General features: G+C 39.8%; 1 protein-coding gene across 1 annotated transcript in view; it reads left to right on the forward strand.

Moving 5' to 3' along the window:
• The window catches only part of arhgap24 (Rho GTPase activating protein 24), a 162,688-nt gene that overhangs the window by 34,973 nt on the left and 109,950 nt on the right, over positions 1-17,765 (forward strand). Inside the window, exon 3 of the mRNA XM_061927507.2 lies at positions 2,657-2,875. Coding sequence (XP_061783491.1) covers positions 2,669-2,875 — 207 coding nt within the window. The 5' untranslated portion in view covers positions 2,657-2,668. The remainder of the gene's footprint in view (positions 1-2,656; positions 2,876-17,765) is intronic.

Genomic DNA, 17,765 nt, shown 5'->3' on the forward strand with positions numbered 1-17,765 from the left:
TGTTTGTGTTTGTGTGACAGCAAGAAAAGCTCTAACTTGCTTGGGGAGAAGTCGTTTGGCGCCACGTGGCTCATGTAGTTTCTGTTATCGTTCTCCTAGGTTTAGTGTCTAACGCTTCTATCCTTCCTTGTTAAAATCCCCGTTGCTAGGAGCAATGAGCTTGGACACCAGACTCTTGTTTATTGATTAGTGTCCCCACCTGCTGCCAACACTAATCATGCCCCTATTATATACACGTCTCGCCGGTCACTCAGCGTGGGTTCAATGTTTGCTCAACTCAACCGTTTGCTTTTCAGGTTTGTAGGCTATACTATGCAAATAGATTTAAGTTTTGCTGCAGTTAGATTTGCACATTAGCTTAACGCTACTACCATCCATCCATCCATCTTGTACCGCTTGTCCGTTTTGGGGTTGCAGCCAATGTAGCGAAGTTGCTTACATCGGAGCTACAAGCTACAAAGAGAGAAAATGGACTGCGAATCCAGGCCAAAAAAAATGTATTAGAGAATACAATGACCTGGATGAATGAATGAGAACATCCATACTTACGGAAAAAATCCATTATGATTGGTTGGTGTTCGTATGATGAGTCACAATTGGCTAAGGTTAGAGCAAAACATTACATACTAGCCTAACAGAGGCTAGATAAGGCAGGTCATCGAAACCAGTAAGCAAAATCATAACAGTCACACACTCATGTCAAATGACGGTGAGAAAGTCAGAGACAGAGGGATGCTTCAAGCTGACAACTCAAAAAAAACACAAAAAACCCCCCACAATAATGCATGTCCTTGGCCATCTATCCATTCACCCATTTTCTACCGCGTGTCCCGTTCGGGGTCGTGGAGTGTGCTGGAGCCTATCTCAACTGCATTCGGGCGGAAGGCGGTGTACACTCTGGACAAGTCGCCATCTCATCAAATGTATGTGTTTAGAGAAAACAATGCCCAAAACCTTAGTTTTTAGTTGTTTACTCTGTAAATCAAAATCATAACTGTTCTCTTCACCTAAGACGAATTTAGGAACACACATTAAGGTGAGTTGAGTTCATGAAAGGTTTTACTGCACATAACCATTATCAACTGTTCCCACAAACAACACACAAGTTATTGTTTTTTGTCAAGATATAGATAGATGCTGTTCTTTTTACTGTAGGCAGAAAACATGAATAACATAACAGGGGTGGGCCAAAGAAAAGGCAAACTAAAATAAATACATACAGTGGGATGCCCTAGAGATAGTGGTAGGCTGTCCCCAGCTAAATGCCAGATAGTTAATATTAATGGACCCTTATTGGGTCCATTACTACACTCTCAATTACATTACCATTGATATTATAAATGTGGACCCATAAATATAAATGCCGTTAAATGTAGCTTTGATGTGGCAAGCTACTTTTGCCGTGTAGCCTGTAGTGTAGCTTGCTACAATTCTACAGGGATAGCTCCCCCTGTAGCTTAGCTACATTTAATCAAGTGTAACTTGTATATTAGCTTACTACATTTTCCATCACTGGCGACAGGACCCCCAGAACCAGGCCCATCGTTCCGCTGGGCAGCCCAAACATGAGGACAAGGCACGTGAGAAGCAGGAGACAACCAGCCCCCAAGCCAGTGAGCGATGCGGGCCCGGGAGGCCATAGACCCGCAGCCACACGCAACCGGGCCCCCACTAGACCAACCCCCCCTTAGGAGAGCATTGCGGGGCCAGCCCTGGGCCGCCCCACTCAAATCGGCCGCGGCATGACCATCCAGCACGGGGCCACGGGAACCACCCGCCCCACCCCTGCAGGCACACCGACGTTGGAGATCGAACACGACGACCACCGTGTAACACCGCAGCATGACACACGACATACCGAGGCGCCACCACACACAACGCACGAGGACTAGACCCAGCCAGCCCCCACTGAGCAGGGCATCTGGAAGGAGTAGGCGGCAGTACCCAGGGGCCCCAGACACGCAACCTGGCCGCGAAAGCCCGGAAGGCCGACCCCTGCGGGGCAAGCAGGCTCCAGGGGCGACACCAACCCCCCAAAATTATTAAATAGAAAAGTTTTTCTTTTAAATTAAAAATAATAATTAAATAGATACATTACACACACATATACACATATATATATACAAACACATACATAAGTAATCCAGCCTCGGAACCCACCGTCTACCGAGAATCAGCCACTCCATACACCTCCCACAGGTCTAGCCGCGCCCCCCCCCCCCCCCCCCCCCCCCCCCCCCCCCCCCCCAAGGGCAACCACGACAAGCCCGCACCCAGACGCATCTTTGGAATCACAAACACTTCTCCTCGTCACACCATACCAACATGTTAATTTGCATATCCGATTCCTATTTTCAGATCAAAATTCAATCAAACTAGTTGATTGGCAACACTAAATTGGCCCTAGTGTGTGAATGTGAGTGTGAATGTTGTCTGTCTATCTGTGTTGGCCCTGCGATGAGGTGGCGACTTGTCCAGGGTGTACCCCGCCTTCCGCCCGATTGTAGCTGAGATAGGCTCCAGCGCCCCCCGCGACCCCGAAGGGAATAAGCGGTAGAAATGGATGGATGGATGGAAAGTAGTCTCAGAATGAACTCCTATGGGGTGCTCATTTTTGCATTTGTTCAAACCTACACTTGTTTTTGACTCTTGGCAGGTCTGAGTTTCCATGATGGACGACCACTCCCATGGCAGTCCCCAACACGGTGGAGGCCAGGCCGGCATGGAACCTCCGCAGCAAGGCAGGCAGGGAGTCATCAGGTGCGGGTGGCTCAGGAAGCAAGGAGGCTTTGTAAAAACCTGGCACAATCGCTGGTTTGTCCTGCGAGGGGACCAACTCTTCTACTACAAGGATGAGGAGGAGAGCAAAGCTTTGGTAAGACTGTCCAAACAGAACCGGTCGACTAGACGTTACACACGCTTTAGTTTGAACATGCTTGAGTGGTACTGGGAGTTTTTAATGAGGGCTAATTGGTCCACAAGCGTAATTGGTCCAGTGTGATTATGTAGATTCTTGAAAACAAACAAACAAGGGACTGGACGTAAGATTACGCTACCTTGATGCTAATTGGGTTTTCCAAATACATGCTACCAATTAGCATTAGCAATTTTACATGGCGATTTAAACACCTACAAATTTAGTAGTGAAAACTTAAACTAAAATGCACGTTACACTTAAACAGCAGGTATGCAATAAATACAATACTTACAGTATTAAGGGGGAACTGCACTTTTTTTTTTTAAATGTTGCTTATCGTTTACAATCATTATGAGAGACAAGAAAACATGTCTTTTTTTTAGGATTTTAAATATGATAAAAACAGTTGGAAGGTGCGGCTAATGGGAGTCACCGTTGTTGCATTCAAAGCCTACACTGCAAGTCTATATATACTAGGGGTGTGGGAAAAAATCGATTCGAATTCAATTCGCCATTCTCATGTTTTACGATTCAGTATCGATTCTTATTTTTCAAAAAACGATTTTATTTATTTATTTATTTTATTATTATTATTTTTAATTAATCAATCCAACAAAACAATACACAGCAATACCATAACAATGAAATCCAGTTCCAGAACCAAACCCGACCCAGCAACACTCAGAACAGCAATAAACAGAGCAATTGAGAGGACACACAAACATGACACAGAACAATCCAAAAGTAGTGAAACAAAAATGAATATTATCAACAACAGTATCAATATTAGTTACAATTTCAACATAGCAGTGATTAAAAATCCCTCATAATGAACAATAGTGTCACAGTGGCTTACACTTGCATCGCATCTCATAAGCTCGACAACACACTGTGTCCAATATTTTCCACAAAGATAAAATAAGTCATATTTTTGGTTCATTTATAGTTAAAATTAAAAATCTACTACTCTGCTTGCATGTTAGCAGACTGGGGTAGATCCTGCTGAAATCCTATGTATTGAATGAATAGAGACTTGTTTTGAATCTGAAAAATATAGTTTTTGAATCGAGAATTGCATTGAATCGGAAAAATCGATTTATAATCGAATCGTGACCCCAAGAATCGATATTGAATCGAATCGTGGGACACCCAAAGATTCGCAGTCCTAATATACACCTGTAATATAGTGACATGCAGACACATTCATAACAATATGTAATATGTACAATATGTATCGTATTTTCATCATTTTACTCATCACTGATTTCTTCAGGATATTGATTTCCGTTTACGTTTGTGTATGTTGTAATCATGGCAGACTTGGTAACAGACAACGAAGATGACTACTTTTGGACAAATGAGGATTCACAACCATATTTATTTATTTATTTGAATTAGGACAATGCATATTCATCAACATAGAGCAACAATGTAAATATGCTGGATTTAGCACAATAGCTAATTTTCATCCGTTGTCCTAAGCAATGTTCCCTCTAATTGTTCATGTGTCTGAGCAAACACAAAAACTCCCTGAGCATTCAGTGGAGCACATGTGAGCAACATCCCACGTGGCAATACCAGCAGCACACCTGTCTCAAACCAATCTTTTTTAATAACACTCAAATGAGAGGAGTCATTTTCATGAGATTATTTTGTAATATTAGTGATTTGGCCCACTTGTAATGAAAATAAAAGAAATCTTGTTTTTCATAAGCTATGGATTAGTATTGTACAATATGTCTGGGTGGGGGTCCTGCTTTGGAATTCATTTGTACCCCTTTCAGAGATCACATTTAGTTCCCCTTAAACATCCTCATGTTGCACAATGAAATGTAAGCATAGGATGAAATGTGCATTCCTGTAACTTTCTCTAGTAACAGCATTCCATGATTAATATCAATAAATTAGCATTAATAAATGACAGTAGAATAAGCACACGTTTGACTGAGGAGTCATAGTGTAACTTTGTGTGGTGTTTGAGTTGTCCGACTTTTTGTGTGGCCATAAACGCACCAGTGGCTTAGTGGTATGCGTGTTGGTGACAGATGACAAGTTGGTTTTGGCCTGGTTTGTACGGCAGAAAATGACTAGTTTTTCGAGATAGAAGTTTTTTACTCATGTTTTTGGTGTGGTTATGGCCGAATATAAACAGTTTTGCTCAATAAAGTGATCGATATAATTGCTGTCCTCGAAGCATCTCGATAGACGTTACAATAATTGAACGGTGTTCAATTGAACGGTGTTGACGAACACCGTTAGAGCCGCTTGTTGTCACTGTCACTCAAAGTTTCATTGCAAAATTACACAGAATAAATGTGTTTATTTTGTTTAGAATTCAGATGGGATTTGATTTGGTGCGCGGCATATATTTGCTGTGCGCAGAGGACGCTTGAGCAGTGCGCAATTGCGCAGGCGCGCACCTTAGAGGGAACGTTGGTCCTAAGGCGGGTTAATACAGTAAACATTCAACAGGTCATGATACAAAAGAATACATAAATCACAAGACATTACACATTACATACAATACATTATATTTTTGAAACTGAATATACTGAGGATGAATAGAAGACAGCATGAACGAAGGGTGAAGCCGAGAGAGTGAGGTCGGCGTGACTCGAAACTGCAAAATGTGGAACTTGAAGCTATGCTATTTTGACATGAAAGGAGTGCTTACCCAAATAAACCGGAAAAAATGTTGAGCGAGTCACACTTTAATATAATTCATGATACATGCAGCACATCACCGTACAACTACATTACATATGCTGGCTGGTTATTGTGCAACTAATACTTTACAGATACTGTAATATGATTGTTCATGTTTTTCAGTCAGTACAGATTGGTGTCCTATCGCATTGTGTTGTGCATTACAAACTCAAACGTGTTTTATGTTGACGCAGTTGCTAGCTTATCTCTTTCTGTAGTTGGCTTTTACAGCTTAAGCATGCCGATGTGTTACTACGCGAGAAAAATAGTTACTCAGTGTTTGCTCTTACAATAACAATGTCGCTACAGATTGGTTATTATACAGGTTACGGAACGTAAATGAAGTATTGTTGGCGTTTTTTTAATGCATTTTTAAAGTGATTTAGAGGTACAATTGATTGCTCTCATTAGCTGCATTGCTAGCCACCTAGAGCTGATATTTAAATGTTAGAAAGCAAAAAAAACAAAAAACTTTTGTCTCCTTGTCTCTCATGATGATTGTGAACGATATGCAAAATTCCAAAACAGTGCAGTGCCCCTTAAACACTTTTTAGTGCTCAACAAAAGGAAAAACTTGGAACATTGAACTTAACGGCAAAGACTACTTTCTTGCTATGAAACACACTGTAGTCTATACACTACTGCCATCTAACATTTTTTAATTGCAACTGCATGCAAAGTCTACTATATAACACTGTACAGTGCAGTACTTGCAAATGAAACACAGAAGAATAAGAAAACAAGACATAACAACTGGACAGCACAGCTCAGTGTTACATGTTAAAATAAAAAATATATACATATTTAATATATTTAAAGACACGCAAAAGTACAGAAAATTTGTACTGTTGTGTACCGGTTTTGATTCCCAGGCACAGGGATTTGGTACTGTATCGGTTCAAATCTGAAATGTACAATATCATCTTTAAAGCTCACTCACAAAGTTCACTTATATATTTGGGTCTAGCACAGACTTGAGGGATTATCAGATGGCGCTAATTCGAGCCTGGAGCTCAGTGACTTATGCAGACATCTCTTTAGTGACTGTAACCAGGCAGCCGCTCGCAACGAGCATGCGAAGACAGAACAAAGAAGCAGACAGACACACTTTGCTTCTCCTGACAAAGTAAAATATGGCAAAAATTAATTCTTAGTTGGTTCCACGTGTTTTGTTCTGCATACTCTTTTGTTTTCAACACCTCTTTTACCATGGAGATGAAAATGCTTGTGTGCAATATGATTTATTTGTACTCTAATGATTCATTGGTCAGTCAATGAGGCAGCATTAGATGATTTAGTTAGCGAACCTTACTTTGCAAATATGTTGGAATTATTATTTTTAGCTCATCTAAAAGTCTTCTAAAGTCAGTACAATATGATGTATGAACTTTATTGGTTCTTGAACAGGGTTTGTGAATATACAAGTGTGTATATTGAGGCAAAATGTTCCACCAGAAACAATGTAAACATGAATAAGGGTTCCAGCCTCGACAAAGGTCCATATTTTAGTAAAAGTTTGTATACACTTTCAACAAAATATAAGGCGCTATACAGTACTGTATGTCAAAGAAACATAACAATGGGGTGATACATCAAGATGATATTTAAGAACAAATTCAAAATAACAACTAGCTGAACTGTCTTCCTCGTATGAAGCCACCTTGCGGACACACACACGCACTGTCACTAGCCCTGTGGAGCACTCACAGTTTGAAATTTAAAAAAAAACCTCTAACTGTAACAGCCAGGTCACTACAATGATTAGAAATAAAATAATAGAATCAACTTAACCTTGTCGGTAAAACCTCTTTGCATGCAGTGGAAGGGGCACTGTTGACAATGCTGTGGATACTTCCTGAATGTTTCAAACCACACATCGTTTGTCCTTTCTTTTGAAAAAAATCTTTAAAATCCTACAAAGTAGAAAATAGCACAGTAGCTAACAACAACCCTGTGCGGACTAAATGAACACCAGAGATCAATCAGCCCTCTTACGATTGCTGCACTGCAAAAACTGAAATCTAAGTAAGATTAAATATCTCAAATAAGGGTGATATTTGCTTATTTTCTGTCTGATAAAATAATTCTTCTCACTAAGCAGATTTTATGTTGAGTGTTTTACTTGTTTTAAGGGTTTTGGTCCTAAATTATCTCAGTAAGATATTACAGCTTGTAGCTGAGATTTTATGACCTATATTGAGTAAAACATGCTTTAAACTAGAATATCAGATGTTGCAAAGCTGTGTCATCAACACTCATGAGTATAAAACTACTTTTTTAAAGTAATAATTTCTTATTTCAAGCATGAAAAAAAAATCTTGACTTTGACACAATTTTGTCTCATAATTAAAACGGATCACAGCCAAATGGACTTTGCTGTTTTATTTTCAATGAAACAATAGAAAATACGCACTCATAAAGTAGTACAGTTGGCACAGTACAGTAAACTGACAGTTAATATTTAAACATTTCACATGTGACCTTTCAAACTATTTTGAACAGAAATAGTTCATGCACATTCAGGTAAATTCTTCAAAATTACAATTAAAAATGTTTTGGCCGGTGGCCAGGCTGTATATATGCGCACTAATTGACTGAAAGAGCACGCACTTGGCGCGATGATGTCATGTTATCAATGGAAAAATGCATTTTTAGACCATATGATTTGCCTGAGCGGCAAACAAGCCGAGTGTAACAAGCGGTTGCCTTGTTGCCTTTCCATTAAGAACAATAAACTAATTTTTAGTGTAAGTTTGCTGGTTTCAAGAAATTTAATTCCGAGCGCATATCATTATGTCAAGATAATGGCACTAGCATTTACTTAATTTAAGAATATTTTTCAACATATTGAGCAAAAAGGTCTCTTTTTTTTTTCTACCAAGAAAAGTGCACTTGTTATTAGTGAGAATATACTTATTTTAAGGTATTTTTGGGTTAATTGAGGTTAGCTAATTTTACTTGTTTTGGAAAGTCTTGACAAGCCAAATTTTCTTGTTCTATTGGCAGATAATTTTGCTTGGATCAAATAAAATACCCCTAATTTTTGTATTTTTTTCCTTGTTTTTGAACACTGACTTTTTGCAGTGTGTGCTGCTGGGCGCAAAATGGGTTGATGAAATGTTTATACACAGAGACAAGGTTTGTACACCAAAGCATATTTTTTTTCGGCCTGTAGTTCATGAATAGAAAAGTTTGTAGAATTAGGGGATCGTAAATCGAGATTCCACTGTATATTAATTTTCATTAATGCTAAGGAAAATGATTATCTTTGATTAAATCATGCTCCCTGACTGCATATTTCTAGTTGTTATGCTAAGGTATGGCTGAGCTAAACTAAGCTCTCAAAAAGAAAACAAGGACAATTTTTATTCAAACATTAAGAGGGGAAACTTCAAATTTAAATCTTCAATAAGTCAACACCTGATCAAATATCTGACTAAAAAAAAAAACGCTTGTTGATAGCTCTGTATTAATCAGGTTCCCAGATGGAAGGCAAACATTCAAAATGGCTACTGGTGGATCTATACATTCTATATCCGATAATGGCTTTTTAGCCGATATCCGATATTCCGATATTGTCCAACTCTTAATTACTGATTCTGATATCAACCGATACCGATATATACAGTCGTGGAATTAACACATTATTATGCCTAATTTTGTTGTGATGCCCCGCTGGATGCATTAAACAATGTAACAAGGTTTTCCAAAATAAATCAACTCAAGTTATGGAAAAAAATGCCAACATGGCACTGCCATATTTATTATTGAAGTCACAAAGTGCATTATTTTTTAAATAAAGTTGATTTGATTTGATTTGATTTGATTTTAACATGCCTCAAAACAGCAGCTTGGAATTTGGGACATGCTCTCCCTGAGAGAGCATGAGGAGGTTGAGGTGGGCGGGGTTGGAGGGGCAGGGTTGAAGTGGGGGGTGGGGTAGGAGGTAGCGGGGGGTGCATATTGTAGTGTCCCGGAAGAGTTAGTGCTGCAAGGGGTTCTGGGTATTTGTTCTGTTGTGTTTAAATGATAAATGGGTTATACTTGTATAGCGCTTTTCTACCTTCAAGGTACTCAAAGCGCTTTGACAGTATTTCTACATTCACCCATTCACACACACATTCACACACTGATGGCGGGAGCTGCCATGCAAGGCGCTAACCAGCAGCCATCAGGAGCAAGGGTGAAGTGTCTTGCCCAAGGACACAATGGACGTGACTAGGATGGTAGAAGGTGGGGATTGAACCCCAGTAACCAGCAACCCTCCGATTGCTGGCACGGCCACTCTACCAACTTCGCCACGCCGTCCCTGTTTATGTTGTGTTTATGTTGTGTTACGGTGCGGATGTTCTCCCGAAATGTGTTTGTCATTATTGTTTGGTGTGGGTTCACAGTGTGGCGCATATTTGTAACAGTGTTAAAGTTGTTTGTACCGCCACCCTCAGTGCGACCTGTATGGCTGTTGACCAAGTATGCTTGCATTCACTTGTGTGTGTGAAAAGCCGTAGATATTATGTGATTGGGTTGGCACGCAAAGGCAGTGCCTTTAAGGTTTATTGGCGCTCTGTACTTCTCCCTACGTCCGTGTACACAGCGGCGTTTTAAAAAGTCATACATTTTACTTTTTGAAACCGATATCGATAATTTCCGATATTACATTTTAAAGCATTTATCGGCAGGTAATATCGGCAGCCCGATATTATCGGACATCTCTAATACATTCCTACCGGGGGACTGCACTTTTTTTTTGTTGCAATTTTGCCTATTGTTCACAATCATTATGAGAGACAAAAACACACGTCTTTTTTTTCATTAGGATTTTAGGAGATTTCACAAACTTACACTTTTGAACCTGAATGAAAGAAGGATGAACTGCTGCTTCTAGAAGCCAGCACGAAGAAGAGGGTGAAATATTGGCGCAGATGGAAGCCGAGAGAGTGAGGTGAAAGCGACTCAAAGCTGCAAATGTGGAATTTGGCGATAAGCTATTTTGACATAAATGGCGTGCTTACCCCAAATAAACCAGAAAAAACGTACCCGACCAGCTGGACCAAAGAGACTACTGTCCATCGAATGAGTCACACTTTATATTAATGGTGATACACTCAGCACGTCATGCGTGTATCATGACAGACAGCACATGCTGTCTGGCTAGCTGTGTACAAACAAAACATGAAAGGTGGGCTAATACTTTACAGATACTGTAATATTTTTGTTAATATTTTCCAGTCAGTTCAGATTGGTGTTTTATCGCATTGTGTTGTGCATTAGAAACTCAAACGCATTTCGTGCTGGCGTAGAAGCTAGCTTACCTCTTGCCATAGTTAGCTTTTACGGCTAATACCGAAGCATGTCGATATGTTACTACGCTAGAAAAAGAGTTCCTCAGTGTTCGCTCTTACGATTACAATGTCGCTAAAGATTGGTTATTATATGGGTTACGTAACGGAAATAAACTATAATTGGCAATTTCTTAATGCATTTTTAAAGTGATTTAGAGGTAGAATTGATTTCTCCCATTAGCTGCATTTCTAGCTACCGAGAACGAGCCGAATTTTACATGTTAGAATGCAAAAAAACAAAAAAAAACACTTTTGTCTTGTTGTCTCTTAAAATGATTGTGAATGATAGGCAAAATTCCCCAAAAGTTCAGAAACCCTTTAAGAATACATTTTACACGATTTAAAAGCTTCAACATCACTGAAGTGGACTTTTCAAGTAACTGGTGGACCACACTTCAGTCGACACTGGTAAGGAGTAGAGATGTCCGATAATGGCTTTTTTGCTGATATCCGATATTGTCCAACTCTTAATTACCGATTCCGATATCAACCAATACCGGTATATACAGTCGTGGTATTAACACATTATTATGCCTAATTTTGTTGTGATGCCCTGTTGGATGCATTAAACAATGTAACAAGGTTTTCCAAAATAAATCAACTCAGGTTATGGAAAAAAAATGCCAACATGGCACTGCCATATTTATTATTGAAGTCACAAAGTGCATTATTTTTTTTAACATGCCTCAAAACAGCAGCTTGGAATTTTTAGCGGGGGGTGTATATTGTAGTGTCCCGGAAGAGTTAGTGCTGCAAGGGGTTCTGGGTATTTGTTCTGTTGTGTTTATGTTGTGTTACGGTGCGGATGTTCTCCCGAAATGTGTTTGTCATTCTTGTTTGGTGTGGGTTCACAGTATGGCGCATATTTGTAACAGTGTTAAAGTTGTTTATACGGCCACCCTCAGTGTGACCTGTATGGCCGTTGACCAAATATGAGCTGCATTCACTTGTGTGTGTGTGAAAAGCCGTAGGTATTATGTGACTGGGCCGGCACGCAAAGGCAGTGCCTTTAAGGTTTATTGGTGCGCTGCACTTCTCCCTACGTCCGTGTACCACTACGTACGGAGGCGTTTTAAAAAGTCATAAATTTTACTTTTTGAAACCGATACTGATAATTTCCGATATTACATTTTAAAGCATTTATCGGCCGATAATATCGGGCTGCCGATATTATCGGACATCTCTAGTAAGGAGTTCAGGAAGTACTAAAGTATGCAGTGACATTATTTCTTTACATCTGGATACATCCACAAATTAAGCATTAAGCCATGAACTACTTATTTTTTTAATTGAATATTAGCAAGTGCACAATAGTTCTACTATTTGCAGGGTACCTCTGCTAGTAGAACTGTGCAAAACTAAAAAAAAACGTCCACAAGACTTAATGGTTGATCAATAAAGGGCAATTTGGTGCTTATCCAAGTAAGGATGGTTCTGCCTTCTCTAAAGTCTGTAGTTTTAGGAGTGTTGATTATCAAAGATGCTCCATTCTTTGTTGCATTTTTAGAAATAATTAATTCCACATAAACTATGTCCTTCCAGTTCAGGGTAGACCCCAATACTATAAAAGTTTTTATTTTCTCATCTTCCCACTCCTATTTTCTGTCTGGCTGCTTTCCCAGACAATTTGCTGAGTCAAAACGCATTTGTGAAAGGTACTGATTCGTAGCTGCTATTTATGGAGTGCAAATAAAACTGTGATGTTGCATGGACAATGTTGCAACAGTTTCCAAGTCTCCCCAAGAAGCTGTACAACATAGCGAGCATGGAGCTGCTACTGGTGGGAGGAAAGACGGTCAAACCATGGAATACGCAAGGTTTTTGGTGTCTTTGTTCGTGCCTACTTGTTTGTGCTTGAAGACCTCTACCAGCTTGGGGTGGTATAGCTCGGTTGGTAGAGCGGGCGTGCCAGCAACTTCAGGGTTGCAGGTTCGATCCCCGCTTCCGCCATCCTAGTCACTGCCGTTGTGTCCTTGGGCAAGACACTTTACCTACCCAGTGCCACCCACACTGGTTTACATGTAACTTAGATAATGGCAAAGTTGAAAAGCCAGCATCTGTGAGGGTATGGGGGCGTATTAGTGCCTAAGGCATGGGTAACTTACACATCTGTGAAGGCACCATTAATGCTAAAAGGTACATACAGGTTTTGGAGCAACATATGTTGCCATCCAAGCAACGTTATCATGGACGCCCCTGCTTATTTCACCAAGACACGTGTTACAACAACGTGGCTTCATAGTAAAAGAGTACGGGTACTAGACTGGCCTGCCTGTAGTCCAGACCTGTCTCCCTTTGAAAATGTGTGGCGCATTATGAAGCCTAAAATACCACAACACAGACTGTTGAACAACTTAAGCTGTACATCAAGGAAGAATGGGAAAGAATTCCACTTCAAAAATTGGTCTCCTCAGTTCCCAAACTTTTACTGAGTGTTGTTAAAAGGAAACGCCATGTAACACAGTGGTAAAACTGCCCCTGTGCCAAGTTTTTTGTAGCATGTTGCTGCCATTAAATTCTAAGTTAATGATTATTTGCAAAAAAAAAATTAAGTTTCTCAGTTTGAACATTAAATATCTTGTCTTTGCAGTCTATTCAATGTATTCAGTTTTTATTTACGCATTACACAACGTGCCAACTTCACTGGTTTTGGGTTTTGTAAATGTTAAAATTTTTCATAAATTTGCAATATTTGAGAAAAAAAAAGAAAAACTTTTCACATTGTCATTATGGTGTTTTGTCTGTCTGTCTGACAAAAATGAATTCATTCCATTTTGGATTAAGGCTGTAACATAACAACATTTGGAAAAAGCGAAGCACTGTGGACTGCAAAAAGTCAGTGTTCAAAAACAATAAAAAACATTTAAAAAATTAGGGGTATTTTATTTGAACTAGGCAAAATTATCTGCCAGAATAAGAAAATTCGGCTTGTCAAGACTTTCCAAAACAAGTCAAATTAGCTAACCTCAATGAACCCAAAAATACCTTAAAATAAGTATATTCTCACTAATAACAAGTGCACTTTTCTTGGTAGAAAAAAAGGGACCTTTTTGCTCAATATGTTGAAAAATATTCTTAAATTAAGTAAATGCTAGTGCCATTATCTTGACATAATGATATGCGCTTGGCATCACAATTTTTTTTTTCATGCTTGAAGTAAGAAATTATTACTTTAAAAAAGTAGTTTTATACTTGTGAGTGTTAATGACACAGCTTTGCATCAGTTGATATTCTAGTTTCAAGCATGTTTTACTCAATATAGGTCATAAAATCTCAGCAACAAGCTGTAATATCTTACTGAGATAATTTAGGACCAAAACCCTTAAAACAAGTAAAACACTCTAACATAAAATCTGCTTAGTGAGAAGAATTATCTTATCAGATAGAAAATAAGCAAATATCACCCTTATTTGAGATATTTAATCTTACTTAGATTTCAGTTTTTGCCGTGTGAATACTTTTTAGATGCCCTGTATGTCGCGATGTAGATCTTAAGTCATATTGCACTTCATTATAGTCAAAATGTATTTGTGGGGAGATGCCACAAATAAGTGAACTCATAAATGTTGCTTGAAGAATGGTGTTCACCCTCATACCTTCTTATCACCCCTGGCTACCCAACAAAAACACTGTCATAATTAGTTGTTGAATCAGAAAAATGGCCAGATTGTGTGTTATCACTGTCACTACCAGGGCTCGTGTTGTGTCCCGCACGATTGGAGCCAAACCTCTTTGAGCAACGTGTGGAATCTTAAGAATGGCAGTTTGATGGAAGCGCGAGGTCACAGGCGAGCGTAGGGTACGGCACGTGTGGGCTTAGCGTCAACATGCCATCTGCCTGCTCTCACTCGTCCACGGAGTTGTACGTACATATACACACACATGCGCGTCACCCGCGCTCAAATTTCATCTCGCCCGGAGCCATAAACAATGGCAGTATTCATTAGCAGCGTATAAACGCATGTGAATAAAAGCATTGTTAAAGGCCTACTGAAACCCACTACTACCGACCACGCAGTCTGATAGTTTATATATCAATGATGAAATCTTAACATTGCAACCGGGTTAGCTTACTAAAGTGCAATTTTAAATTTCGCGCGGAATATCCTGCTGAAAACGTAGAATGCAACCCTTGACTGTTGTGCCGGATACCATAGCCGGTGTTTCATTGTTTACATTCTCGGAAAATGACAGTCAAGCTTTACCATTGGCCTGTGGAGAACTGGGACAACAGAGACTCTTACCAGGAGGACTTTGAGTTGGATGCGCAGACGCGGTAACGTGAGTATGCATGCAGCTGTGGCTTCCAAACATTTGATTGCTTGCCCGTACGTGCGTGCCGCTATGTGCATGTAACGTACGGAACTTTGGGGACTTTGGGGAAATATATGTGCTGTATGAACTTAGGGGAGGTGAACGGTACTTTGGGCTGTGGGATTGAGTGTGTTGTGCAGGTGTTTGAGTTGTATTGGCGGGTTATATGGACGGTAGGGGGGAGGTGTTTGTTATGCGGGATTAATTTGTGGCATATTAAATATAAGCCTGGTTGTGTTGTGGCTAATAGAGTATATATATATGTCTTGTGTTTATTTACTGTTTTAGTCATTCCCAGCTGAATATCAGGTCCCACCCGCCTCTCACAGCATCTTCCCTATCTGAATCGCTCCCACGGCCCTCTAGTCCTTCACTCTCACTTTCCTCATCCACGAATCTTTCATCCTCGCTCAAATTAATGGGGAAATCGTCACTTTCTCGGTCCGAATTGCTCTTGCTGCTGGTGGCCATGATTGTAAACAATGTGCAGATGTGAGGAGCTCCACAACCTGTGACGTCACGCTACTCGTCTGCTACTTCCGGTACAGGCAAGGCTTTTTTATCAGCGACCAAAAGTTGCGAACTTTATCGTCGATGTTCTCTACTAAATCCTTTCAGCAAAAATATGGCAATATCGCGAAATGATCAAGTATGACACATAGAATGGACCTGCTATCCCCGTTTAAATAAGAAAATCGCATTTCAGTAGGCCTTTAAGAAATACAGCTCATTATTATGTATTTTGATTTATAAGTCGGGCAATAATATTCTAGGTACAAAGCAGCCATGTCTGACAAGTGATTACAATAAATCATAACAAGTGTGTGACACTGACATTCAGACAGGGTCTCGGATTTTAATCATACTGCACAGTGAAATACAGTCGTGATCAAAAGTTTACATACACTTATAAAGAACATAATGTCATGGCTGTCTTGAGTTTCCAATAATTTCTACAACTCTTATTTTTTTGTGATAGAGTGATTGGAGCACATACTTGTTGGTCACAAAAAACATTCATGAAGTTTGGTTCTTTTATGAATTTATTATGGGTCTACTGAAAATGTGACCATATCTGCTGGGTCAAAAGTATACACACAGCAATGTTAATATTTGGTTACATGTCCCTTGGAAAGTTTCACTGCAATAAGGCGCTTTTGGTAGCCATCCACAAGCTTCTGGCAAACTTCTGGTTGAATTTTTGACCACTCCTCTTGAGTCTCAAAATTGGTGCAGTTCAGCTAAATTTGTTGGTTTTCTGACATGGACTTTTTTCTTCAGCATTGTCCACACGTTTAAGTCAGGACTTTGGAGGATTACCTCCAAATTCTTCAGGACAACCTAAAACCATCAGCCCGGAGGTTGGGTCTTGGGCGCAGTTGGTTGTTCCAACAGTACAATGACCCCAAACACACGTCAAAAGTCGTAAAGGAATGGCTAAATCAGGCTAGAATTAAGGTTTTAGAATGGCCTTCCCAAAGTCCTGACTTAAACGTGTGGACAATGCTGAAGAAACAAGTCCACGTCAGAAAACCAACACATTTAGCTGAACTGCACCAATTTTGTCAAGAGGAGTGGTCACAAATTCAACCAGAAGCTTGTGGATGGCTACCAAAAGCACCTCATTGCAGTGAAACTTGCCAAAGGACATCCATCCAGCAGATTTGGTCCCATTTTCAGTAGACCCAAAATAAATTCCTAAAAGAACCAAACTTCATGAATGTTTTTTGTGACCAAGTATGTGCTCTAATCACTGTATGTATGTACTGTTTGACATTTAATGTATCACTGAAGTCCCAAAACCCAACACGTCCACATTAAGTCCCATTATTACCACCTCAATGTGCATCACATGGCTCGGCGCCACCTGGTGCATCACATCACTTCCTAAAAGGGGTCTATCTTACGTCTGTTCTGCTGTTATTATTCCTTCCACGTAGCCCAAATGCAGAGTGCATGTCCAACAGGCTCCGAAGCAATGAATGGAAAAGTCCATCCGCTCTCTGTGGACAAAATGTTCTGTTTTTTAAATCACATTTAATTTCCATTACCTTAGGTAGGAACAGGCTTGGATTTTTTAAGTGCATTTGTTGGATTGTTTGTAAAACAATACCACATGCTTTTAGAGAGTGGTTTCAGTTTATCACTCTTATAGTGCTCCTTTTATTCTATCAATAGATAATTGTTCTCCCTATATTCATTAGCTGGCCTTGCTTGTTTGGTGTCGCCCAATCAGCAATTATTTTAGTTGACACGTCGTTTTACTGAGAGGTGGCGAGCTGATGCAGCTAAAGTATGTCCATTCAAAGTGCTCCCCCATGTCGTCAAATAAATTATATATCTGACAAGTGTCATCACTGGAGGACTGTCATGTCTTGGTGATCATGTTTAGTTTGGCTGTGTTCTGTTTGGTTTTTGCATTTTGTCAGTTCCTGTTTTTTCACTTTTTTTGCTCTTTTGCATCTCAACAGTTTTTTTCAATACAA

This window comes from Nerophis lumbriciformis, linkage group LG32, assembly GCF_033978685.3.
Source record: "Nerophis lumbriciformis linkage group LG32, RoL_Nlum_v2.1, whole genome shotgun sequence".
NCBI classification, from domain to species: domain Eukaryota; kingdom Metazoa; phylum Chordata; class Actinopteri; order Syngnathiformes; family Syngnathidae; genus Nerophis; species Nerophis lumbriciformis.